Raw genomic sequence first — 26039 nt, 5'->3', positions numbered from 1 at the left:
CTCGCCTCCTCTCATCCTCGTTTCGCACCGCTTCAAAAAAAAAAAAAGTTCTATCAGTTCGTAATGAACACATTCAAAAAATTTTTGTGAAAATAATGTTCCTTATCGGACACCCAACAGCTTCCATGGACGGTTAAACTAAAATTTGGTATGTGGCCTGGTGAGTGGCCCTTTAACGTGCACCGATATCGCACTGTACAATGACCTCCACCATTTCGCCTCTATTGAAGTGAGACTGCCGCGGCTTGGATTAAACTGGTGTCTTGCGGGTCAGCAGCCTACCACCGGGGCAGACGAGCACAAATGATCAGAGTGCACGCCCGTCACGACAAACCAAAAGACAGCACGTGCAAATATTTACAACTGGCACGGCACCCATGCAACAAATACGGCGCTGCTTCTTCATCCTCTTTGTGCACCCCTTATCCTTAGCAGTTTTTTCCCTTACTGACACTGCAATGCAAAAAGCAAACCTAAGCCCCTCCACGGTGGTCTAATGGCTAAAATACTCGGCTGCTGACCCGCAAGTCGCGGGATCAAATCCCGGCTGTGGCGGCTGCATTTCCGATGGAGGCAGAAATGTTGTAGGCCCGTGTACTCAGATTTGGGTGCACGTTAAAGAACCCCAGGTGGTCAAAAAATTTCCGGAGCCCTCCACTACGGCGTCTCTCATAATCATATGGTGGTTTTGGGACGTTAAACCCCACAGATAAATCAATCAAGAAGCAAACCTGTCGGCACTACTTGGATCCACTCACCCAGCATCAGAGCAAACTTTTTGGCCGGTTCCGTCAAGCCCGAGCTGAACAGCTGCAGGCAACTGTACTTCAGGTCGCTCGGGATTTCCTTGCAGCGGTCTGCGAGTAAACCGTATTGGTTAGGCAGGCCGAGACATGCCAGCACTAGCCAAGACAAAGCAAGAATTGCAAGGGGAACCAACTGAGGTTGTCCGAGCCCGGTTCTCAAGTGCTGAAATGCAACAGCGAAACCACGAGCATAAAAAATAGTATGTGCGTTTTCTTGAGATAATCACACCACTTATCCACAGGTCTGGCCGCTAAAGCTGATGCGAGAACTTGTCTCAAATGAAAGGCAGGACAACTTTCCCAAGAGGTGGGGTTGCCCTTCCTTTGACCTTAGAAAGCTTACTAGTAACAGTCGTACCCCTTCATAAGAAAAGAGACATTGATAAAAAAGACAAATGGGTATAAGAAATACCAGTGTGTCTACAGTAATATATGGGTTGATAAGAAAATTCATACGAGGTACCATGCTTAAAAAAGACAAGAAATGCTGCCTGGAGCATGCTTCTTATAAAGAAGATTAACTGTATGTTGCGGCAATGGTTTACATACATCTATAGCATTGGTCGCTGTCAAAGGCAGTGTCCAATATCACAGATGTCAGCGTAACATCTTCCTAGTCTGAAGACACAGAAGCAGAGCACGCGGAGAGGGCACGTGATGCCGGTAGAAAACGCGTTTGACAGAAATAAGCGGGAACTGCAAACTACCCAGGACGTTGTCGGTGACGTTGAACACCCTGAGCAGCACCGGTTGTTCGCCGGAAGGAGCACTGGTGCCCACAAACTGGTAGATCCGTCTGCACGAGTTCAATCAATCAATCTTTATCAGTATCACAGCGGAAGGAAAATATGCCGAAGAAGCGATAAAAACCACAACAAACCAACAGAAAAACACACATGATGGCAAACATTAGCACTTCTAAAGTTGGACAAAAAAATACGAGATGATGCCGCATGACCGGAGCCCTTATCACTCTGCAAAAGCACATACAAACTGCTGCCAATAGCTGATTCACAGTCTAATCACACAGACAAACCATAGTTATTCATCTACAATACTGCGAGCCTTGTTGAGCTGTTACAGGGTTGGGTAGAACAACACAAAAATATACAAAGTAATATATATGCAGTAAAACGCAAAATGCAACTTAAGTATAGAATACAATATTCATGTAAAAATTCTCCCTAATCATTGTTGAAAAAAAAACTGACCAAATGCTAATGTACGAAGACCTCTGGATCAAGCCTATTAGATTCGTTATTTGTTCTGGTTGAGAATGAGAACTTAAGGAGGTGATCCCATGTGGTGTAGGGTTAATGAGTTGACGAATTATTGGTACGCACCAGCAGCCATCTTAGGAAAGGATAGGAAAGGACAGAAAGGACGAGCAGGATGGCAGGGAAACAAATACAAAGCAGGATCAGGCTCAGAGTCTCTATTACATAGCTGAATGACGATTTTTGAAGCAATCATTTTTTTAATGGGCGGGACAGTTGCGGGATCCCCCTGTAAGAAGCAAAGTAACATGGGTCCCGATTTTTTTTTCTTTTTACTCTTTGTCGAAGTTGTGCTCGTTCTACAGAGAAAGGTTCACTTTCAAGAGCGGCAGCGATTTGGCGGGACAAGAGATTCCCCACCTCGGAGTCGTGGCGATGATGAAGCACCGCTGATCTCCGCTGCGTGGGATGAAGCGCCGCACCTCGAGTCCCATTATGGGTCCGCTGCTCAAGTCTTGGCTCAGCTGGAACACCTTAAAATAGGAACCAGGCTTAGCAACAAGCCTAAACATGCACTGTGCAGCTAGTGCGACTGGATGCGACCATTCCATAAAGGAGCATCAAACCGCACAAGACTGTATGGGTTTACGTTTTAAGGGATCAGGGTAGTGCTACAGCCGACACTGAACAGATGAGGGCGGACAAGGATGCAATTTTCAACCGGTGAACCACACTAGACCGTTCTATCATTCCGACTGCAACACAGGCCAATAACCCCTACAGTCTGATTATTAGAAGTCGAACACCCGCGTAAGGAGCACAGATGTCTGTAGTTTATTTATGCATAAAAGTACGCTACAAACACATTTAAAAGTGTGCTAATTCAATGAATCCCGGGAGAATGATGCAGCAAGCGTAGATTATTTCCCACTGATATTAGCGTGCAGTTAGTACACTAAAACATCATAGTATAAGTTGCATAATACACAAAAATAAGCTCGTATCTGAAACTTTGTTATACAGATACAGTCTTAAAACTATGTTCATTGCAAGACTATTCTTCATCTGCTTCGTTATAACAAATATTTCATTATATTTGGGTTTGTTATATTGAGGTTTAAGTGTATATGCTTATTATACACTATGAACTTCTCATTTTTATCAGTTAAGTCCCATTTGTATCAGGCACAGCTTGGTTGTTGCAAGTGAAGACTGCCTAGATGTGGGATGCAAGCTTACCTGCTTGCAGTATCGCTCTGGCGAGCCCTGCAAGAAGAATCGGTCGTCGGTGGCGGCGAGCTCAGTCTCGAAAATGATGCCTGCGAGAATTTGCACAAGAATCGAATAATAATAGCAATATTAACAATTATATTAATATTGGGGGTCTTCCATGACAATACCCCCCCCCATACTATTGTATTCATATTATATCCACCTCATTGTACTTTCACGTATGACAATACGAATTGCACCAAAACTGATAGTTGGACGAGGTGGTTCTCATTGTGAAAATTTAGTGCACATAAAAGACAAGGACCCAATGTAGGAGACAAATGAGTGATTATCGCTCAAAAGTTAATTTTTGTCAATTGAAAAACATATAAGTACCAGCATGCACGAAATTAGATTTTTTTATCTGGTTTTCTGGTCTTTATTTTTTACAATTGGTGACTCTGCCTGTCGCCTTCACTGTACACTAGTAATTTGTGCATGCAAAAACATCGGCACGAACACAATGTTATTATGAGAAAACACAGCGAACAGATGCACGAATTTCAGCACACTTATGCATAGAGTTTCCGATAAATATACAGAGGGTAACTCTAGCGCTAGTGTCTACGGAAGCTGCAACACATAGCGCTTCAGCGAGCATGGAAATGAATGGGGACTACACGGATTTGTCTAATCTTCGTACTTTCGGCTCCGCTCAGCTTTGGGTGGCCTGGAGCCGCTTCGTCCACGAGACGAATATCGGCAAATGTTCGGCTGTTGCTTTTCGCTACGTTAACCTTTCGGGCTCACCAATCCAAATCGGCTCCCAAAGTTCGCAATGATCCATTCTTTCATTTGAAACAAAACCAAAACACAGGAATAAACAAAACTTCAAGTGTGTTCGAAGCCGTGAGGTTTGAAAAGTGGGCCAATTCGTGCACCACCCATCATTCCCGTGGTGGCTGAATGGTCTCAATGTCGCAGTCCCCTCCTGTTGATTTCCGAAAACTTTACGGCCCTGGCGTTGTTCAACATGCCCCTAAGGCCAAGTTCACCTCCATCAAAATGCGGTCACCGAAGCCGTAATTCGATCGCACAACTTTCGGTGGAGTAGTTCAGCACTGCGACCACTGCGGTGGGTGGCTCTTAGACCAAAGCGCCAGTATCCACTCATGATAAGCGGATTTCAGCTTTTCTTTTCCGTGCCATCACCTGTGCAGTATTCAAGTTGCTTGTTGCATTTTCTGGCCAGACTTCCGTTTTTTCCAGCAAGTATGGTTACTTTAGCGGCGATCACTTTGACTAATAGTGTGTTTGATAATGACTCTGGGTGGTTGAGTGCTTAAGTCAAACATAAATATGGAGAATCAACAAGCACTGGCAATCATGCACTGGCAATCATGCACTGGCAAACATGTGCTCAACACAATGGAGACTACTCACGAGGCAATGAAAAAGATTAAATATGCTTTGCCTCATAGTTGTGCATACTTCCGCTGAGCAAAATAATGAGAGTGACCTTTTCAACTCCTCTTCATAATTGAAGGACTTTATTTTAATTAAAAATGAGATTTTCAAGAATGAGAAAAAAATTCCTGAAGTTTCCACTTCCTTTGGGCTTCTTCGTGAAAACTGCACCGCTTTGTTGGGACTGCTCTTGTGGCGGTTATTTTCTTGCCAACTCCTTACGATCCGGCAACTCTGCTCTCTAACTCAAAGCTTTTGTTTCGAGAAATATTCATCTGTTTCATACATAGAGCTCTGCGCTACAGCCAAACGGACGACGACTTTCCATTTCTCTGCATCTTCGTTAGCCAGCACACGAGTGGCAGAAAAAAAAACTAAGAGAGGAATTAGTAGTAACAAGTACCTTTGGTTGTGCCGACAAGAATGAAGCTCGTTGAATTACTTTCGGGAGGGTTGTCATAATTCCACCCGACAGCGCTGATAACGTGTCCCTAGGAAAAAAGAAGAAAACGGCAGTACTCAGCTTGTAGTGGTATGCGGTACTCCGTATCTCTTTGCCCGGTCTATCCAAGGTGATGGGGGAGGGGATGAATGCTCCTTTAAAACTTTTTTTATTTATTCTCTACAGGCTTTGCCCCCCACCAAACAAATACAACAGACATTTAGGCCAATCGTATAAAGGGCTTTAACTTTTGCATTTAACTGCAGTGAATTTATGACATCAACTCAAATTAATTAAAGTGAACGAAAAAGTGCCCACACCGTCAGAGCAGTAAAAAAAGATCACCTACAAACTCATAAAAGATGAGTTAGAATTGGACTGATGCAAAGGGCGATTTTTTATTCGCATTAATTCACTTTATTTTGCATTGTAAATTACTGCTGCCAAACCCCAAGCAAGCGCCCCTCAAGCCTTTTTCGAATTATCTCAAATGTGCAACAATGACTGAGCAAGCCCTTCGGGGCATCTTTTTTGCAACTTTTATCCCGCACAGAATACTGCAGCAGTGATTCCAGAAAACTTAATGCATGAGAGTCTTTAGATATGCACATTATTTTTTAGTACTTTCACAGTGCGTCATCTCGAGGTTGCATTTTTGACATGTCACAAATTGTTAGAACACTTGAAGAACTTCTTTACCCTCTTGTCGTGACACATGAAATGGCACACAAGGATTCGTTCCAGTTCAGTGAAAACAGCCAATTTATGTGTATGTAATTAAGCATTTCATTAGGAGTACTGATGTGAATTTTTTTTAAAGGCTCCTGCACTGCCATCGTGAATCCCAAAAGGGGCGAAAATAAGCAGAGGTCCCCCACTACATTGACAACTACGCCCCTGCTGTTGTTATGTGGGTTTGAATGGTGCAATGGCCAAGTTCCACCAAAGAGCATTGGGACAAATATTGGGGTGTTCACAGTGACCAATGGCTTACTATGGCATCATGCAGTGTGGCTGTAAAGTGACCTAAAATCAAGCGCTATATGGCTGCGTAAAAGATATATATATGACACTAAATAATGACAGTGATTGATTGATTGATATGTGGGGTTTAACGTCCCAAAACCACCATATGATTATGAGAGACGCCGTAGTGGAGGGCTCCGGAAATTTTGACCACCTGGGGTTCTTTAACGTGCACCCAAATCTGTGTACACGGGAATGACAGTGATATCGGGAGTGTTCTGTAAGCATTGAATTAAATAGATTTGAAATGTTGGAATGTCAGAAGCGCACAAATGCCTCCTTCAAGCTTTTTGGCCCCGAAAGTTGAGAGGCAAGTGCTTTGTTAATACACTTAGATCTCAACACTGCTAATACATTCAAGCCTCATTATAACAAAGTTGCATATTACATGAAAATAGGTTCATTATATCCGAAAATTCGTTATGGAGGTATATTCCTAACACATATTGATTATAAAACTATTTTCATTTTACTTTGTTATAACTGATAGCTCATTATATCCAGTTTTGTGATATCAAGGTTTGAGTTTATCTGCTGTTGTGGGCTCATGAGAGCTTACACTGCAAAAAAAAAGACAGGACAAACCTTGAGTTTTGCAAGTGATTGGGCCTTTGGTGCATTCTGGTGGAGGTAGCAGTTGTCGAAGAAGGTCTCGCCATCCGAGTGAACCACGCTGACCAAGAGGTGTCGGCCCAGGGGGTCCAGGAAGAGCTGGTAGATTTTGGCCGCGTTCCCCTTGTCACCGAGCGATCGGATCAGATCGACCTCTGAACAAACCACACGGCCCGGGGACTGTTAACTAATTTTTAAGATACCTGTTTTCTTTAGTGAAACAGGAACCTTACTGGTCAAAATGTTTCACAATGAAATGGTAACGTAGAAAATGGTGTCAAACACTTGTAATCAAGATTTTGCAACCCATGGCTACTATAAAATCAATACACACAACCCATGCTGCAAACAATGAAAGGTGAGTGTAAGAGTGGTTCATGTTAGTGCACGATTGTATGCGGCAGAAGCACGTACTGCATGCACATGTACTGCGGCTCGACATGTTGCACTTGTAGCAAAGGCAGTGATACCGCTCAGCGTGCAACTCCTTTAACCTATAAAGCAGCAAAGAATAGAGTGGGCATGGATAATAACGTACTATACCAAAGAGAAAACTGTGTTCAGAAAGTGGGGATGCTGGCTTTAAGCAGAGATTACACGCAGGCTTTTTTTTTTCTTTTTGCAGACTTAAAGTTAGGGGTGTGAGTTATGGACAAGAAAATAAGGCAGATACTCTAATTAGCACTAACTATGGTGTGAATGAAGGCATCAGACTGCTTACAGCAAAGCGAATCACTCAACAATCCAACTTCAAGTATTCCGCTAAGCTACGCAACATATAGATTTTTCGCGATTTTCAAACGCAACTTAAGATACAAATTCTGCTCAGATTGCAAAAAGGGATACTTGAATATGCCACTATAATTCATGACAGTGCTTGTGTGTGTTAAACCTCTTCTCTGTCTCCGTCTTTGCGCTTTCACACCATTCACTTTTGATGGGTTGATATGATCGATATGTGCAGTTCAACATCCCAAAACCACCATATCATTATGAGAGACGCCGAAGTGGAGGGCCCCGGAAATTTCGACCAACTGGGGTTCTTTAAAGTGCACCCAAATTTGAGCACACGGGCCTACAGCATTTCCGCCTCCAACCGTTCACTTTTGAAAATTATGCCGTAACCTCGACCCCTGTCAGTAATGTGACATCAGGGATTTCAATCTTGTTTTAATTGCACGAACACTGAGTGACACCCCTGCTTCTCTTTCAAACGCTTCCAGTCGTGCACTAACTTCCGGTTTTTTTATATATCCATAAAAGGTATTAGAAATTGATGGTTTCGTACAAGTTTAGAGTAACTATGGAGACATATAAACTCAAACCTCATTATAACAAAGTTGCATCTTACAAAAACATGTTTGTTATATTCAAAAATTTATTATGAAGCTTTATTTCTAACACATCTAATGCAAAACTATTTTTCATTTACTTTGTTATAACTGATATTTCGTTATATCTGGCTTCGTTATATCAGATTCGTGTGTAATATAGGACGATGACTGTGCCAAAGATAAAGGCCAGATAACTGTCGGCATAATTATGAAAAAAAAAATTGACCACTGCGGCACCTGGTGAAGCATGTCTCAACTATGCACTCCTTTCTATGTGGCCTTCCGAGATCTTCCGTTCAGTTGGAGCGTGAAGAAAAGAGCCAACAGCGACAAAGAGAAATACGGGCAACGCCGTTACGATGAGAATGCACAAAATGGCAACTCACCGTGCGGACTGTTTGGGTTTGTGAGGGTGATGCGAAGCAGGCACTTGTTGGACATGGCGAGCACCAGTATCTGATTGCTGACGACCAGGTGCGTGATTGGATGCGGAGGCCTGCGCAGAGAGCAATAACAGTGACTAATCTGCACACGTGCGTCGTAAAGGGACAGGTAGAGGACTCCCGACGCCAATTTTGGAAACTCGAAATGCTTGCGTTGTTTGAGAGCCCTGCGTGCAAGGGCACCCCTGACCGATTATGAGTGACGAGTGTTGCCCATGAAATATTTTAATTTGGTTTTAGAGAAAAAGTGCATGTTCGTCTGGGTATTCTGGTGCAATTGAGATTTTGTGTGGTTTGATGTAGACCGGTGGTCCCCTCGTGATGTTGCAGAGGTTTAGCAAGTATTGTAGACATTGGAGAACGTTTTTGGGGCACTCACAACAGCCCGACTGGTCCCCAGCGAGGACTATTGTTCGCCACCCCTCTCGCTCTATTGTCGAGCTTCTCCCCAAGGTGGGCTTGACTATGTGCGCCAGGAATGCTTTTTTTTTTTTTTCTGAGGGGAATATGCTTGAAGCACCCACATCGTTTCATTCTTCACCAGCCGTGGGGGCCCCCATTTGAAAACACCGTGTGCAGCGTCACCGAAGCTTGAGTGCGCGTAGTCTCACTCGCTGCCCCGCTGTGGGGCGCTAGTTTCTTATGGTATTTAAGTGGGCGTTTCGAACTGATGCAAAATCGTACTGAATCAACAATGCTAGCATTAATTATACCACGCTTCAGAGTATTTACGATTCAATTACAGCATTATCAGACACGAAGTTACAAATTACAGTAAAAAAGTCGCAAACGAAACTTTCCCTTCAGAGGTGCTTTAAGAGAAAAACTATTTTTATTATGTTAGTAGATTTCTTTTCCACAATGCCCAAATAACCAAACTTGTTGTAAGGAGACGCTTGGTAAGATAGAAAGTACACAAAAAGAAAATGACGCCACCTTGAAATTCCCACACCAAACCTCTTGATGTCGTAGATTTTGATGACATTTACAAAGCCCTACCTGGCTATTAATTAGTAAACATAAAGTACAGTGTTCTCTGAGGAGGCCATATAATTAGCGTACGAAGCTTCAGAGAATTTTCACGAGCAAATGTCGCCTCAAATACCAAAAATGCATTTTGAAATCCGTGACGTCACATGCAGCGATTTCGGCACCAAACTTCAGAATGAAACTTCTACCTTGCTTTTCTCTTATAGTAATAAAGCTATGATGGTGAAATTGACAGCATTAAACTCCTCAGAGTGTAATTTATCAATATAAACATTAATTTTTTTTTAATTTAGTGTCCCTTTATGGTCAATGCCCTAACCGACCATACAAACCGTACATCAATCGTGCGACTGACTTCCACGAACCCGAAAGACGCAGAGACTATAATAAACCTATACTGACAATGTAGCCCTTTGTGACGTGGCACCGTCGTTTGAAGACACGATTCACTGTTGCCATTCCTGTGCCCTGCTGGCAAGGAGACCACAAGACAGTGAGCCAACGGTAAACTGTGCATTCCTGTTGCCTCAAGTTCTTCATCCCTCTTCAGGCTCAAATATTTTACAACACAAAATCACTTAAGCAAAGACAGTGCAGTGTTTCATGCCTTCACTGCGATGTGGCTCCCTGGTGGGTCACGGTCTATGCGATCACAATGCAACAGGCATGCTTCTCCTTGCTGATGTCATAATTTCACCAAACTTGAACGAAGAGGTAGTACTGTTAAACCCCTCTATAAGAAACGTGCTTCTGGCAGCAATGCTTGTCTATTATATGAGGTGTCCTCTTATAAGCAGGGTATCTCGTATGCATTTTCTTATCAACCCATATTTTACAGTAGGCACACTGGTGTCTGTTATACCCATTGATTCCTCATACTGAAGTTTCTTATAAAGGGGTTCGACTGTATTCTCGTTGCAAGGGGTCGTAAATAGTCAGAAGAATACTGTTCTGGTGTAAGATGGCCAGACCCAGCGGTGAACCTCGACACACTGAATGAAAACATTTCCATTCTGCATGTGGTGTGACCCTCTGGCGACCCACGCTCAAGAAGTCTCTGTCATGTGCCATCCCATGTCCAAGAAGTCTCTTGGACATGGGATGGCACTGTTGCTTTTAGGGAGAAAAGTGGCAGCCTATTCTTCTGTTGTGTTGCTTGCCACCATTTTGCTGGGGGTTTTTTATGAACATTTCACTCGAATAAGCTGCTCCACGCAGATACCATGCTTTTTACCGATGCCAAAAATCGCACACTTCAGAAAAAACAATTGTCCATTGCATTTTTTGGTTTCTGTTACTTTGGTTTTCAACACAGCTCCATGCGAAAAGGCAAAATAAAGTTCTGCATTCTTCAAATAAGCGTGCCAAATCACAGCCACAAAGGTGGCAGCGCCATTCCTTCAGAGCGGATGAAACAGGGCCAGGTGTGTCCCATTGGTGGGTCGCAATGCACCTGGTGGATATGCCAAATGACCCACAGGTGGGTCACTCCGCGTGTAAAACACGACCTCAAGAAAGCGTGCCGCAGCGAATGTGTTCACGAGCGTTTGGAGTGGGGCGTTTCAGACAAGAATTCCAAAAATACTGTTTTACCTCTTTGGGAATGCTCGCTGCCAGCCAATAACTACTGCTTACGATTTGAGTGGCTCCCTGAATTCGGTTTATGGAGAAATGTAGCGTGACATGACTGTATAACCACAAGAAAAAATATGTTGTAGCCACAATGAATTGCTGTAAAATAAAGCGACAATTTACTCTAAGACTTCAAAGTGGTTTAAGTTTGGTCTCCAGAGCCGAGGCATCAAATCATGAAAATGTCACGCCCTAACAGACGGTCAATCATAATGCGCGGCGCAAAGGGGTTAAAGAAAGCCATAAAATTTTGAATTCATTTGCCCAACCTACTAAGGCGCCATTAAAAGCTGTCACCTTACCTCACTCTAACATTTACAATTTTCAAGGTACAGATCCCTAGAGAATCGTGGGTTACGAGAGAGTTTGAGGCAGCTGCGTAGGCAAGTAATGAACACCTACGTGAACGTGATCCTCGTCTTCTTGAAGATCGGCGCCTCCATTTCGAGCGAGGCATTGATGTAGCCCGTGGTCTGAAATTGAGAAAAACCTCGTGCTATGCAAGTTCTCCGCAGAGCCGCAGTCGTAGCAGCACTGCTACCACGAATTCGCCCGTGCGAAGACATTTCCATCTTTTTCTTCTTTTTTTTAAGACTGCTTTTTACGCCTTCGGTTAACGTTCACAAGGATCAAGAACCAGTTCTTGTCGCTCCGCATCTAAATGAAAACGTCTATAGGACGTATCGGTTTAAGACAAGAAGACGCCACGTCACTTGGTTCGTTAAACATGAGTTGTCACGAGGGGAACTACTTAAACAGTTAAAAAAAAGCAAACTACATTATACGTCGCCACTGCATAGACTCGTGACGAATAAGAGATGGGAGCGTATCGGCGAGAAAACATCTACAAGGCGTCTCGGTCAAGACAAGATAACACTGCCTCACTTTCGAAGTGAACCAAGCTGACGCCGCAAACTTGACAACTTGTTACGAGCAGAACTAGTTTAACAGTTTAAACAAATCAAACTACTCCAATGATCGGCAATGCAGAGAGTCGTGACAAGCAACAGAAGAGAGAGCAGGGAAATGGCTATGCTGCGACAAACTTACCAGTTCTGGAAAAGCAGTCCGGCTGGCAGAGCCCAGATAACCGGCCGACTGCGAGGTCACTTCTTCGTACTGATCAAACAAAGAAGCCATGTTCCCTAATACTGAGCGCCCCTGTATCAGCGCCAGAGATCACCAGTATTTGACACGCAGGGCGGCGCGTTCGAAACTTGCTAAACCTTCAGAACCGAGGCACCGACACAGGGCGGGGGGGCGTCGTATGTGGTACTACCCATCATCTTGCACTTCATACAGGACTTTCGTGCACGAAACACCGTTCACGCGTCGAGAGGTGTCGGTGTAGTTAAGTAAACGGTCTGACGCAACAGACGTGGGGTTTATTTATGCCTGTAAACACGGCGTTACGAAAGATTAACACGAACTGTAAACAAACAACTGCACGTTCATTATGGAAGCGGCCATGACGGCTATTAGTGTTGCCGACCGAGCTACTCGAACACCGCTACGTACAGAGATATGGACCACAATATGGGTAATGAAGACACTAAGCACACAAAAAAGTTTGCAAACAAGCCACAACTGTGAAAGCACTGACGCCATCAAGTTTTTTTTTGTTTTCCTCTGTCTTCAAACCTTTTCTTGCTTTAGCGCATTGAGGACAAAAACCCGTAGTCCAACCGTTTTTGGTATCACGCCGGCAAAGTTTCAGCGCATACAACGAGCACGATTGGCAGCGCATCACACGAACCTGACAAATTATCTTATGATATATGCCTATCGCATGCGATCATAAAACCCTTTCCCAGCCCCGAGAAAGTATTCATATCACTCAGCAGCAAGGGCTGCATTCCTGTGGTATTTCAAAAGCGATATAATGACCTAAATAGATTTATGTGGTGACATACGCAACATCTACGAGATGTAAAAAGCAAATATAGCCCACAACATATTTATTATCAGTATTAAAGGGCACGCCATTTGACTGAGCGACGCGCGGAGCCCCTATCGATGCTGACATCAATGCAGGAGCAATATAAGCAAACCTACGTCATCAGTTTGTGTTAGCCAATTGATTGCTGGCACGCGCCTTGCGCTTCCGCTACCTGCGAGTACCGCTACTAGGATCCCTCGCCTTCTCGCAGCCCCGATAAATAAAGTTGTTTCTCCGTCAGGGAATTTTCGTTCAGCCAATGTGAGCAAGATACGAAAACAACAACAACCATGACGTAAACCGAAACCCATGGCGTAAAGCTGACGCACGCGCATTCCTGCCAATGGATGGATCGATGCGAAACTTTATTTGAAGTCGTGAGGTACAGTGTACTAGACCTCAGGTGCACGACTCAACGCGCAGCGGGCCATTCCCACGTTGCGACAGTCAGGCCAAGCACGACCGCCGCATCGTGGGCCCTATGTATGGACAGCCCACAGTTGATCCCCGACATCGGGGCTTTTAACGGATATCCATGCACTTGTCTTCATTGTATTGGTCTGTAGCCCGCAACGAGGGACGATAAAGCATGTGGTCTAGGCTAGCGAATTCGTTGCAGTACCTGTAGGGATCAATTTCATGCAATATAGCCGGGCTCTGATACGAACTCTTCTGCAGTATCCTGATAGTCAAAGCTTGTGCTCGAAGAAATTAGGAAGGGGAAAGTTTTACCTGCCGAGATTTTGTTGTAGTCGCGGTTAATGATCTCTTTTTTCCACAACTGCAGGTTGACGGGGGAGTTCTCCATGGTCGCGGAAAGTGAGACCTCGCACCTTGGAGTAGGCCAGCTTATTCAGGTTTGTATCTGACTGTGCACAACCAAAATACCAAAGAGCCTTGGGTTTCAACTGTGAGAAGGATCGGAGTCGGCAAATGTCCAGTAAGTCGATCCTCCAAGATCAACGGCAGTGTCTACGCAGGCGGAGACAATGACTTACCTTGGGGGCTTTACTCTCGGGTCATAGATTTTCTTGAACATGATTAATAAAGTTCTTGTTATGCCATAACAAGCTCATATTTCGAAACAATCACAAATGGCGTATGCAGCTGGCGTCTCAGCCGATACACGGCAACACAACTTCGCTCGTGGAAAAATAAATAATCACGTATCGACACAACAAATGAGTAATAAACGAAGCGCCCCAGAACACGGTGGAGTGGAATAACTCAATGTACGTGTGTTGACAGTTTAATAGCAGACTGAATATAGAGGCACATTTCCGGCATCTTAATGGGTCCTTTGAGTGTTAAACATAAAGAGCTGACCCATCACTACGGGCGTTGGCAGGGCGATGCAAAAGGAACACTTGCACCCTCAATACACACCAGCCCCCCCCCCCCCTAAAGGTATACACCAGTGCTCTCCCCCTCCCCGCCGCGGTGGTCTAGTGGCTAAGGTACTCGGCTGCTGACCCGCAGGTCGCGGGTTCGAATCCCGGCGGCTGCGGCTGCATTTCTGATGGAGGCGGAAATGTTGTAGGCCCGTGTGCTCAGATTTTGGTGCACGTTGAAGAACCCCAGGTGGTCGAAATTTCCGGAGCCCTCCACTACGGCGTCTCTCATAATCATATGGTGGTTTTGGGACGTTAAACCCCACATATCAATCAATCAGTGCTCTCCCCCTCCTCCCGCCTTGCAACGCGAGTCTACACCCTCCCCCTCCCCCCAAACCGAATCTTGTTGACGACCATGCCCATGCATCACGAACACAAAACGAAAATTAAAAAAAAAAAGATACGTGAATCGGTGGTTGGTCACATGCGCGAATCGGCACGCGCGTGAGGAATAATTATTGCGTCATGTGGCTCGCAGGCTGTAATATGCGTCGGCGATGCTCCCACGCTCAACACGTGCGATGACAGGCGTTCACGCCATTGCAAGAAGCGCGGACAAGTACAGCCGCGAACGTTGGTTTCGGAATAGGCGTAACCATGGCTGTGGTAGGCGGATGCTCAGTACCACCCTTTCATTATTTCACACTTTGTGCGTGCCTTTGTGGCAAGTACGCTGCATCACTCGTCAATTTCGAAAGATAGGTTAGCAGGTGCGTAAGGCATGTATTGCAAAGTAACAAAAACGCCAACCAATGTGAAATACACACAAGTTAAAAAAAAAAAGACGTTTCGGCTCCCCACACGGGAGCCTTGTTCACAGTGACCGCAAATGGCGTAGTGCACTCTTCTTATGCACGTTTCATCACCTGCACGTTGCAGACATTGCGCGTACACGGGGGGGAGTGTCCCAATATTTCTGCTCAACGTTACTTAGCACTATGTTTGTCCCCGACCAGACGGGATTCCGTCGGACTCTTGTATGTATGTATGTATGTATGTATGTATGTATGTATGTATGTATGTATGTATGTATGTATGTATGTATGTATGTATGTATGTATGTATGTATGTATGTATGTATGTATGTATGTATGTATGTATGTATGTATGTATGTGTGTGTGTGTTTTTAGCACGTGATCTCAATCAATGTTTAAGAAGTTTATAAAGACGGCGGAAGATAGCAGTATTTTTGATAACAACACATAACATAACTACGTTAGGCTCGTCACACAGTGCAGCCGACGTAATTCGTCACGTGACCTTTTGGCGTTTAAGGTTAAGGTTATTCTTAAGAGAGAAAGGAAGAGAAAAGTGAGCCCCGTAACTGTCTGCTTCAGTGAGCGACACCTCAACAATAGCTCACAAGGGATGGGGGTGAGGAGGGATAAAAGGGGTAGGAGAAAAGGTGTAGAAAATAGGAAGAGACGTGAGGTGGTAAGCCAGAAGGAGCGACAACAAACTGAGGGGATAGGAGAGATAGGAAAGATGGAAACACGGTCACAGGAGTCCGAGCACGGGGCACCACTTGCGAGAGCTCTTGTCGGCGTCAGTAGATGGCGTAGAGCAAGTCCATTCGGTCAGAGCTACACTGTCGTCGATGGTCGTCGGCGTCAGGAGGTGACGTAGGGCGAGCCAAGTCGGCCAGAGCTACGCTGACGCCGGAGATCGCGAGGGTACAACCGGTCGGCACGGAATCCAGCAAGCGAAAAAAATTTCTTCATTGGTCCCGCCCACTGTTATAGCATCCTGCGGAACCTGATTGACAGACTTACGGGCGCAGACGTGTATAGCGTTCCATCGATATTGCAAGATGAGCTTTGTTCAATGGCAAGGTTTCTTGAATGTCCTAACCACACGACGGCCAGTGTCACGCATACGGCTGGCAGCGCTTTGTTCGTGGTGCGGTAATCACGTGAACTAGGCGGCTGCGCGTGATCGACAGCGTCCGCACCGGAAGACACGCTTTTCGTGTCTTCCCGTTATGCATTTAATCATTCGTACTGCCAGCGTCCCTTCCTTTTCGTGTATTTCTCTCTCTTTTGTCTTCCCTCGTTACGTCACGCGGCTCTCTATGTTTCTCTCGATCGGCCTCTGTTTTTAGGCAGGTATACGTGACTCCTGTGTCCTCGGTAAATCGATACGAAACGACCGTACCCCGATCGTTATGCAACGGGCGTTACTATATTACTCCGTCTCCGGTCACGCCCATGGAGTACGTCACGCCTTGTCTGGCGTGTGCCGGATCATCTGCGATGTCGTCTATTGAGACCCATCCGTGTATTAGCAGATGATCGACGCAGAACAGACCGCGATTGCAAGAAAAAAGTTTTATTTTTGTTGTTAAACGTCCGGCTGTATCCAATTAGGTCTCTCTTCCAGCCGCATTGATACCTTAACGGCGTACGCAATGGGCAATTTCTGGCGGATAAAAAGGGCTGATTCCCGACGGCAGCGCAGCCTAACACATCCATTTTGTTACAGTGCGATTTTCAGTCGAATAATAACGCGCGCTGGTCATTAGGGGTAACTGAATGGATTGCCAGAGTAAGCAAACGCACAAAGGGGATCAGAAAGTCAAGTGGGCCGATGAGATTGAAAAGTTCGCAGGCATAACGTGGCAGCAGAAAGCACAAGACCGGGTTGATTGGCGGATCATCGGAGAGGCTGTTCCTGGAGTGAACGTAATCGATGATGATGATGATGATGTGTTTGTCTGTTCTGTGTTTCCCGCTGACTGTGCGCAGCCCGTGAAATCTGTAATTTATACGAGCTTCGCTCAAAAAAAAAATTAGCAGTGGCTTAACTCGGCCAGGATCCAGGCCAGGATATACGTAACGTGAGCATGAGGGCACCTCCTTGATCTGAAGTGGGGACCCGGCTGGCAGGGGTGGTAAAGTGTCATTTTGTTCTTGGTACGGATGGATAGATAGTGGAATTTTATTTGCCATGGCGAAAAAAATTCTATGGGTGGGGGGGGGGGGGGACACAGGCTCGATGTGCCACCCCCTTATTACAGCTCTGGTTCATCCTTAAGTTCCACCCCCTCCTCTGTCAAAAAAAAATAATAATAAAGGTTGATTTCATTCGAGAGAAGGAACGTGTCTAAGCTTAAACCACATGACTATAGTAGCAGTTCTTTGCTGCATTCCGCCACATTGTGATCGTTTCAAACTAAGAATTTTTATATATCTTTGTTTGCTTCTTGTTTTTGCCCTCACCCTGTTGGGGACTCTATATGGTTTGCGATTTTGAAGAAGAAAGAACTCAGTGTTTTCTCTCATGTTGGATACCGCCGTACGACGCATCGGAGGCTTTGTAGTAAATCTTATTTTATAGCTCTTTATACTCGGTTACAACCGATAGGGGGGGGGGGAATACAAGCTTTACGTACAGTCATCACCGTCTCACTAACACTGAGAGTTTGCGTGGACATTCCATCCAATCACGCTTGCGCATTTCCGTGACGTCATGCATTTATACGTGCTTTAGGTAGCCCACCCATACATACAAATGCTCGGGTATAGCTAAACAGACAGACAGACAGACAGACAGACAGACAGACAGACAGACAGACAGACAGACAGACAGACAGACAGACAGACAGACAGATAGATAGATAGATAGATAGATAGATAGATAGATAGATAGATAGATAGATAGATACACAGACAGACAGACAGACAGACAGACAGACAGACAGACAGACAGACAGACAGACAGACAGACAGACAGACAGACAGACAGATAGATAGATAGATAGATAGATAGATAGATAGATAGATAGATAGATAGATAGATAGATAGATAGATAGTGAACTTTCTTATGCGGCTTGGAAATTTTCATCAGATTCTATCATCACCGTTTAGCCAAAGAACATATTTTGGGTTAGAACTTTGAACATTTAGTTTTTTATGCGCATGGTGTTTACATCACATTACAACAACAAAAAAACTTGTGATTCGATAGGAAGCCGGCTTGCGCGAATATCTTGAATAGGTATGCAAGCTGTACCGTGGTATTGCGGGTGGAGTTACGGTCCATTCTAAAGGCTGGTTCACACCGGCGACTAGCAGCGGTCGCGCGACCATTTGCGACTGGTCGCAACCAGTCGCGAACGGTCGCAAACGGTCGCAAAGCGACTGCGTTGGCCAGTCGCTTCTTGACCGATTTTTCAGTCGCGCGACTGCAGTCGCAAAGCTGCTTAACCAATCAGCGATGCTCAATTTTTTTTTTTCATTGCGCTGGCTTCCTGCCGCCAGATACAAACGAGTGCGTTCCTCTAGGTCTGTGGCACCATGGCCACCACGGAATACTTGGCTTGGAGATGGCGGGCCGCAGCAACTCGAGCAAATTGTCGAATTTACGAGGTGGCATTCGCAAGAAGCTAAACACCGTCAAAGTAAAGAGAAAATAAATTGTGCACTGTCTTTTCCCCGTATTCGGAAACTTTTTTTTTTTTTTGTCTTGAACTTGACTTGTCAGCGCATTCAACGCAGCGTGTTTGGAAGGAGTTTGTACTTCATGCCTTGGCAACGACTTAAGACTCCACGTTCGAGACGCATTTGTGCTGCATTCTAGGCTGTGGCAAGTCAAGGGAAATTTAAGGATGGTTTCTGAATACGTACGACTCTCGGAAATACTCCTCGTCGTGTCAGCGCAGCTCTGAAGGCAGGCGGCTTGCATGGCCGGTCAATTCCCGCGATCGAAAGGATGGTCACATCCACTACCGGCTTTTTTTTTTCTTTGGAGGCATCTGTGATGCCAGCGCTGACACCATGGCACAGTGCATCAGCACCATGAAATTGTCTTGTTTTTCGCTTGAATCGAACTTGACGCTGTTGGGAACGCTGTGCGAGAACGGACTCAGCTGGCGGCGATCAGCTGATCGCGCCGGTCTCAGGAGTTGTCGCTCATAACGAGATCCGGACGTGACTCTCCGGTTTTGCGACTTCCGGTCGCTCGCATGCAGCCTCTGTCGGTGTGAACATCAGTCGCTTTTTGGTCGCCAGTCGCGAATGGTCGCGCGACCGCTGCTAGTCGCCGGTGTGCACCAGCCTTAAGGGTTCTGTAGCCGTTACAGCAGCCTCGAGCGCCAATTAATGGGTTCTGCCCCAATGAGCGTTTCGTTCAGCCGGCTGCGTACCGGGAGTTTTGTTTTCATCGCGTGGTGCTGGGAAAGCGTCCGAAAGCCAAACTGACAACAATAAAAACCTCGCGGCCCCGCCCACGGTGCATGACGCGCGCGCACGCGCATAACAAGCGCGTGAGCGTTTGCCGCGGCGAAGGTCCACGTGCAGTCTATGCGAGTGAAGGGCGCTGCAGGACGCGGGTCCTGTACAATATATGGTTTCAAGATTGCAAGCGTTATACCCCAAAAAAATTTCCAGTCACCTGATTTACCAGAAGGTACAGAAGGTTTTATTGTGCTAAATGAAGAGGAATACATGTGCATGATATTGCCACCAGCACGTAGTGGGCCGACAGCAAGAGCGGCTCTCGATCTGTCGGAAAAAGAAGATCGCGTGTCTTCTTCTCTGCTCGAGAGCAAGCCACGAAAGCTCAGCTCAAGGCGTCACCGCTATGCATTTGGTGCAACGAAATTGAAACAATTGAACATTTCTTTTTATTCTGTCATCGTTATTCTTATCAGAGAAAAAGATTTTTAGTAACCCCATTACAAAAGAAGCTCGGAATACAAGTAAATTTACCAGTAATTTTATCACTTGGCGGAACTTCATTTGGTTACTGCCACAGGGATGTATGCTCCGCTGTGTTTGATTAAATTAACGCAACTAAACGATTACCATGCTAGTGAACCACTACCTTTTCAAATCTTTAGTTTATGATTCGTAGTTATGTCTTTCAAAAACAAAAGATGGTTTGACCGCTTGCTCAGCACACATTTTTGTTTTTTTGGTAGTATTATTTTAAGCTACTTTTTTAGATTGGCTTCATTTTCAGTTTAGTTTCATTTAAGTATCCTGCCGCCCGGTTCTTGGCCCATCCCCCTTTGTGGGTAAGCGCCATCCATAAAAGGCCATCAGCATCAGCATCAGCATCAGCCACGACTGACGCATCGTCCTAGAGCTAGCTACCCGGTCGTTCAATAAATCCCCCAGTACTTGTGACTCATCGTGACAAACTGGTGGAAGGTGCTGGGTAGTCTCACGGATGCTGCAGACCCCCCCCCCCCCCCCCCAGGAAGCCGTAATACGAGTCCAGTGCCAGTCAATACTCCCGTGCATCGGACCAGCCGCCGAATCAGGGGATTGCCTCCGGAAGTCAACGATACTGCTCCCACCACGTCAACAAACATGACCAGCACTTCGGTACAAACCTTGCCAACCGGCACGGGAAGCACATCGTCGAACCGCTATACGTTGGAAAGCCCACGGGCACCGACGACGTTCCATGGTACGGAGCACGAAGACGTTGAGGACTGGTTGGCGGACTTCGAGCGCGTAGCCAACTTGAATCAGTGGGACGACGCGGCGAAACTGGGTCGTGTCTACTTCTATCTCGAAGACGGGGCTCGCACGTGGTATCAAAATCGAGAGGAGCAGCTGACGACGTGGCCCGAATTCTTTCGTAGACTTCTGCAGACATATGCCAGCGCTGACCGCCAAGAAAGAGCTGAACGAGCTATTCTTGCCCGCGTCCAGTCGCCAAACGAAACTGTGACCGCGTACGTCGAAGACATGACGCGTCTCTTCCGACGGGCAGATTCAAGAATGACGGAGGACAAGAAGTTGCGTCACTTGATGCGCGGTGTCAAGGACCAGCTTTTCGCCGGCCTCGTGCGAAGCCCTCCGAAGACGGTCGCGGAGTTCTTGTCTGAAGCCGTGACAATGGAAAAAATGCTGCAGCAGCGATCAAACCTCTACGACAGGCAAGTCAGTGGCATGTCCACTGCTGACATTTTCGCCGCCGCTGAGACCAGCAATGACTCCTTACGTGAACTCATCCGTAATATCGTACGTGAAGAGTTGCAAAAGGCTGGTGTAACACCTCATCCTACGGTTAGCTCTATTGCAACTGTGATCAAGGATGAGCTGCACCAGGCCCTCCGGGACACTTTGCCTCCTGATACAGCTGCGTCAGCTCCTGCTGAATACCGCCGTGGGACAACCTACGCGGAAGCCTTGAAGCGCCCTGCTGCATCGCCGCCATTGTTCGTTCATCCTGTCCCTGCAGTTTCACTCGAGTCAGCGCAGCACATACCATACTACGAAGGCACGTACACGCCACGGCCCCTGCCCTTTGTCCGTGGTGCTTCTGTCGCCCATCGTTCGGTGCAACCGGTCCAGTACATCGACGATCGCCACTCGTCTCCTCGGAAGTCTGATGTCTGGCGCACACCCGATCATCGGCCTCTATGCTTTCACTGCGGAGAAGCTGATCACTTGTACCGCCAGTGCCCTTATCGCCGTCTTGGGCTTCGCGGCTTCTCTGCGTACGCGCCGCCACCCCGTTACGGTCAGAGACCACGCGACATCCAAAACTACCTCTCCCAGCAGCATGCACCACCGTCTGCCGGGCGCCAGTCGCGCTCGCCATCACCGAGGCGATTTTCATCAACGCCCCAGCGGTATTCTACCGCACGATCTCCCAGCCCCCGCCGGGAAAACTAGCCGAAGCGACCTCTGGGGGCGGGGTCGCTGAACGTCGAAGCGCTGAAGACCTCCTATTGACGCAGAACCGTACAGAAACTGGTCCGACATCACCTGCTGCTGCAAAGGATAGCCGGCTTTCACTCGACATAGCAGTAACAATTGATGGTTGTGTAGTTAATGCGTTAGTGGACACCGGCGCAGACTATTCCATACTGAGCGGGAAACTGACAACGCAGCTGAAGAAAGTAATCACGCCGTGGCATAACTCGCAGATTCGGACAGCTGGTGGCCATGTTGTTACTCCACTGGGCGCCTGCACAACTAGAGTACAGATTCAAGGGTACACATTCGTAGCAAGCTGCCTTGTTCTACGTGAATGCTCCCGTGACGTCATTCTGGGAGTTGATTTTCTACAGGAAAATGGAGCTATCATTGATCTGCAAGAGCGCCGCGTCACGTTCTCAGCCCAGCGAGCAATCAACGTGCAGGATGACGGAATGCGTGTCGACGTACTCCGTATTTCTGAACAGAGCGTGACGCTTCCTCCCCGAGCCAGTGTTCTAGTGGACGTAACATGCTGTGGTTTGAGCGATGGCGATGTGGTGGCCGAGACAAATTTAGAACACCTCCTGCAGCAAGGCATATGTGTAGCGAGAAGTGTAATACACGTTCGTGACGGCCGATCTGAATTGCTCGTTACCAACTTTAGCAACGAGCATCGACACCTTTTCCGTGGCACTTCGATAGCGTTTGCCCACGAAGTAGCAAACGTAACCAACTGTCTCACGTCAGAAATAGTGGATAACGCAGACACATCAATGAGCAACATTGACATCAATCCTGATCTGTCCACCGATAACCAGACTGCGCTGCGAGCACTCTTGTTCGAGTACAGGTCTTGCTTCGCAAGTTGCTCAAAGATCCGCCAGACGTCCATCACTCAACACAAGATCATCACGTACGAGGACGCACGCCCAATACACCAGCACCCCTACCGCGTGTCGGCTAAAGAACGTGAAGCGATACGTATGCAAGTTCGCGAGATGCTTGACGATGGCGTTATCGAACCATCCAACAGCCCGTGGTCATCTCCAGTCGTGCTTGTCAAAAAGAAGGACGGGTCGCTACGCTTCTGCGTCGATTACCGAAAGCTTAACAACGTGACCAAAAAGGATGTGTACCCGCTACCACGTATCGACGATTCGCTAGATAGACTTCGTCGTGCCCATTATTTCACTTCTCTCGATCTCAAAAGCGGGTACTGGCAAATCGAGGTAGATCAGCGAGACCGCGAAAAGACAGCCTTCGTGACTCCAGACGGCCTATACCAATTTCGAGTACTCCCTTTCGGCTTGTGTTCAGCGCCGGCAACTTTCCAGCGAATGATGGACACTGTCCTCACAGGGCTGAAGTGGCAGACTTGTCTTGTCTACCTTGATGATGTGGTGGTCTTTTCTACCACGTTCGAGCAGCACCTTCACCGCCTGCGCAGCGTTCTGGAGGCTATCCGATCGGCGGACCTCACACTAAAACCACAGAAGTGCCACTTCGGCTATAAAGAACTAAAATTTCTTGGACATGTAGTTAGCGCCGAAGGAATCCGTCCCGATCCGGACAAGCTTGCCGCTGTTGCCGAATTACCAGCTCCTGTCGATAAAAAAGCCGTCCGGCGCTTCCTTGGTTTGTGCGCCTACTATCGCCGATTCATTCATGGCTTTTCACAAATAGCAGAACCTCTGACTCGTCTCACAAGGGACGACACGCCGTTTGTCTGGGAAAACGAGCAACAAGCAGCTTTTGATGAGCTGCGACAGCGCATGCAATCAGCGCGCGTTCTCGCTCATTTCGACGATGATGCTGACACGGAGGTCCATACCGACGCTAGTAACATTGGGCTCGGTGCAGTGCTCGTTCAGCGTCAAGAGGACATCGAAAGAGTGATAGCCTACGCCAGCCGCTCTCTATCCCGTGCCGAGGCGAATTATTCCACTACGGAGAAAGAGTGCCTCGCAGTCGTGTGGGCAATCACCAAGTTCCGCCCGTACCTTTATGGTCGTCCCTTCAAGATAGTGACGGACCACCACGCCCTCTGCTGGTTGGCAAGCCTGCGCGACCCTTCAGGACGGCTAGCACGGTGGAGCTTGCGGCTGCAGGAATTTGACGTCACCATCGTCCATAAGTCCGGCCGTAAGCATGAAGACGCTGACACACTGTCACGCGCACCCCTTCTTGTCGTCAGTCAGGAAGCAGAGGAAGACGAAGGCTTCCTGGGCGCCATTAGCTCATCAGACTTGAGTAAACGGCAGCGGGATGATGCAGAGATTCGTCCGATCATCGATCATTTAGAGGGCCAGGACACAATCATACCACGTCATTTATTCCGCTCGTTGCCATCGTTCTGCCTTCGAGATGGTGTGCTGTACAAGAAGAACGCTCGTTCGAACAACCGTGCCTACCTCCTGGTGGTTCCTCGAGACATGCGAGACGACGTCCTCTTCGCTTGACATGACGAACCCACATCCGGTCATCTGGGCTACTCACGGACACTTGCCAGAGTGAGTGAGAGGTACTATTGGCCAGGGCTTTCGGCAAGCGTCAAGAAGTACGTCAAGAGCTGTCGGGAATGTCAGCGCCGAAAGCAACCATCTGTTAAGCCAGCTGGTTTGCTTCAGCCCATTGAAGCACCTTGCACGCCATTCGACCAAGTCGGCATGGACATTCTCGGGCCATTTCCCCTGTCTGCGGACAGCAACAAATGGGTGATCGTCGCAACCGACTATTTGACACGCTACGCTGAAACCCAAGTGATCCCACGAGCCACGGCTTCTGAGGTAGCACAATTTTTCATGCGCCACATCGTGTTACGACACGGTGCTCCTTCCAGTGTAATAACGGACAGAGGGACGGCATTCACGGCGCAGCTTACGGACGAAGTTTTCAAACTGAGCAACACCAGACACCGAAGGACAACTGCGTACCACCCGCAAACCAACGGACTTACCGAGCGACTGAATAAGACCCTCGCAGACATGATCTCAATGTACATCGACATACAGCACAAAACATGGGACCGGATCTTACCTTACGTGACCTTCGCGTATAATACCGCCGTGCAAGAGACCACGCGATTCACGCCATTTCGGCTTCTCTACGGCCGCGAAGTGCAGACCATGCTAGACTCCATGCTACCGTGTCAAGACGAAGACGAGTTGGCAACTGACGCCGAAGAATTCGCAGAGCGTGCTGAGGAAGCCCGGCAGCTCGCGCGACTGCACACCGGCCAGCAACAGCAGGCAGACGCACGACGCTATAATACCCGCCACAGAGAAGTGTTTTACAGCCCCGGAGATCAAGTTTGGGTGTGGACGCCCGTCCGCCGCCGTGGCCTTAGTGAAAAGTTGCTGAGCCGGTACTTTGGCCCATATAAAGTGTTACGCCGCGTCAGTGACGTGAACTACGAAGTGGTTCCGGACTCAACACCCCATGCATGGAGTAGGACATGGCTGAGGCCGGACGTCGTTCATGTGTTGCGCATGAAACCATTTATTGCGCGTTGCTCGTAACTTTTCCTTTACCGTACAGCATCCCTTGTGTTTTTTTTGTTTATTTGTGTGAACTTGCTTTCTCGTTCATTGACGTTTCTTATTTTGGCATGCTCTTCAATCTTTACTTTCACTTTATCCGAATTTCCAATTTCTTTTTCACGTGCCTATGTTGTAGCATCGCGGTGATGCTATGTACTTTTCTTTCCTCTTTTTGGGACTTGTTTTTTTTTTCTTTTCGGAAGGGGGGATAATGCCACCAGCACGTAGTGGGTCGACAGCAAGAGCGGCTCTCAATCTGTCGGAAAAAGAAGATCGCGTGTCTTCTTCTCTGCTCGAGAGCAAGCCACGACTGACGCATCGTCCTA

The 26039-nt window shown here is 47.1% G+C and overlaps 1 protein-coding gene across 1 annotated transcript in view; it reads right to left on the bottom strand.

The window, feature by feature from the left end:
- Positions 1 to 12659, bottom strand: part of dor (vacuolar protein sorting-associated protein 18 dor) — a 47868-nt gene extending 35209 nt beyond the window's left edge. The window contains exons 1-9 of the mRNA XM_075868881.1: positions 12232 to 12659; positions 11584 to 11654; positions 8503 to 8612; positions 6756 to 6937; positions 5106 to 5193; positions 3263 to 3342; positions 2444 to 2556; positions 1514 to 1602; positions 759 to 857 (exon numbers count right to left, since the gene is read on the bottom strand). Of these exons, the coding sequence (XP_075724996.1) occupies positions 759 to 857; positions 1514 to 1602; positions 2444 to 2556; positions 3263 to 3342; positions 5106 to 5193; positions 6756 to 6937; positions 8503 to 8612; positions 11584 to 11654; positions 12232 to 12321 (922 nt within the window). The 5' untranslated portion in view covers positions 12322 to 12659. The remainder of the gene's footprint in view (positions 1 to 758; positions 858 to 1513; positions 1603 to 2443; positions 2557 to 3262; positions 3343 to 5105; positions 5194 to 6755; positions 6938 to 8502; positions 8613 to 11583; positions 11655 to 12231) is intronic.
- Between the last annotated feature and the right edge of the window lie 13380 nt (positions 12660 to 26039).

This window comes from Rhipicephalus microplus, chromosome 7, assembly GCF_043290135.1.
Source record: "Rhipicephalus microplus isolate Deutch F79 chromosome 7, USDA_Rmic, whole genome shotgun sequence".
NCBI lineage: Eukaryota > Metazoa > Arthropoda > Arachnida > Ixodida > Ixodidae > Rhipicephalus > Rhipicephalus microplus.
The sequence above is the reverse complement of the archived record's forward strand: the minus strand, read 5'-3'. Positions and strand labels throughout refer to the sequence as shown.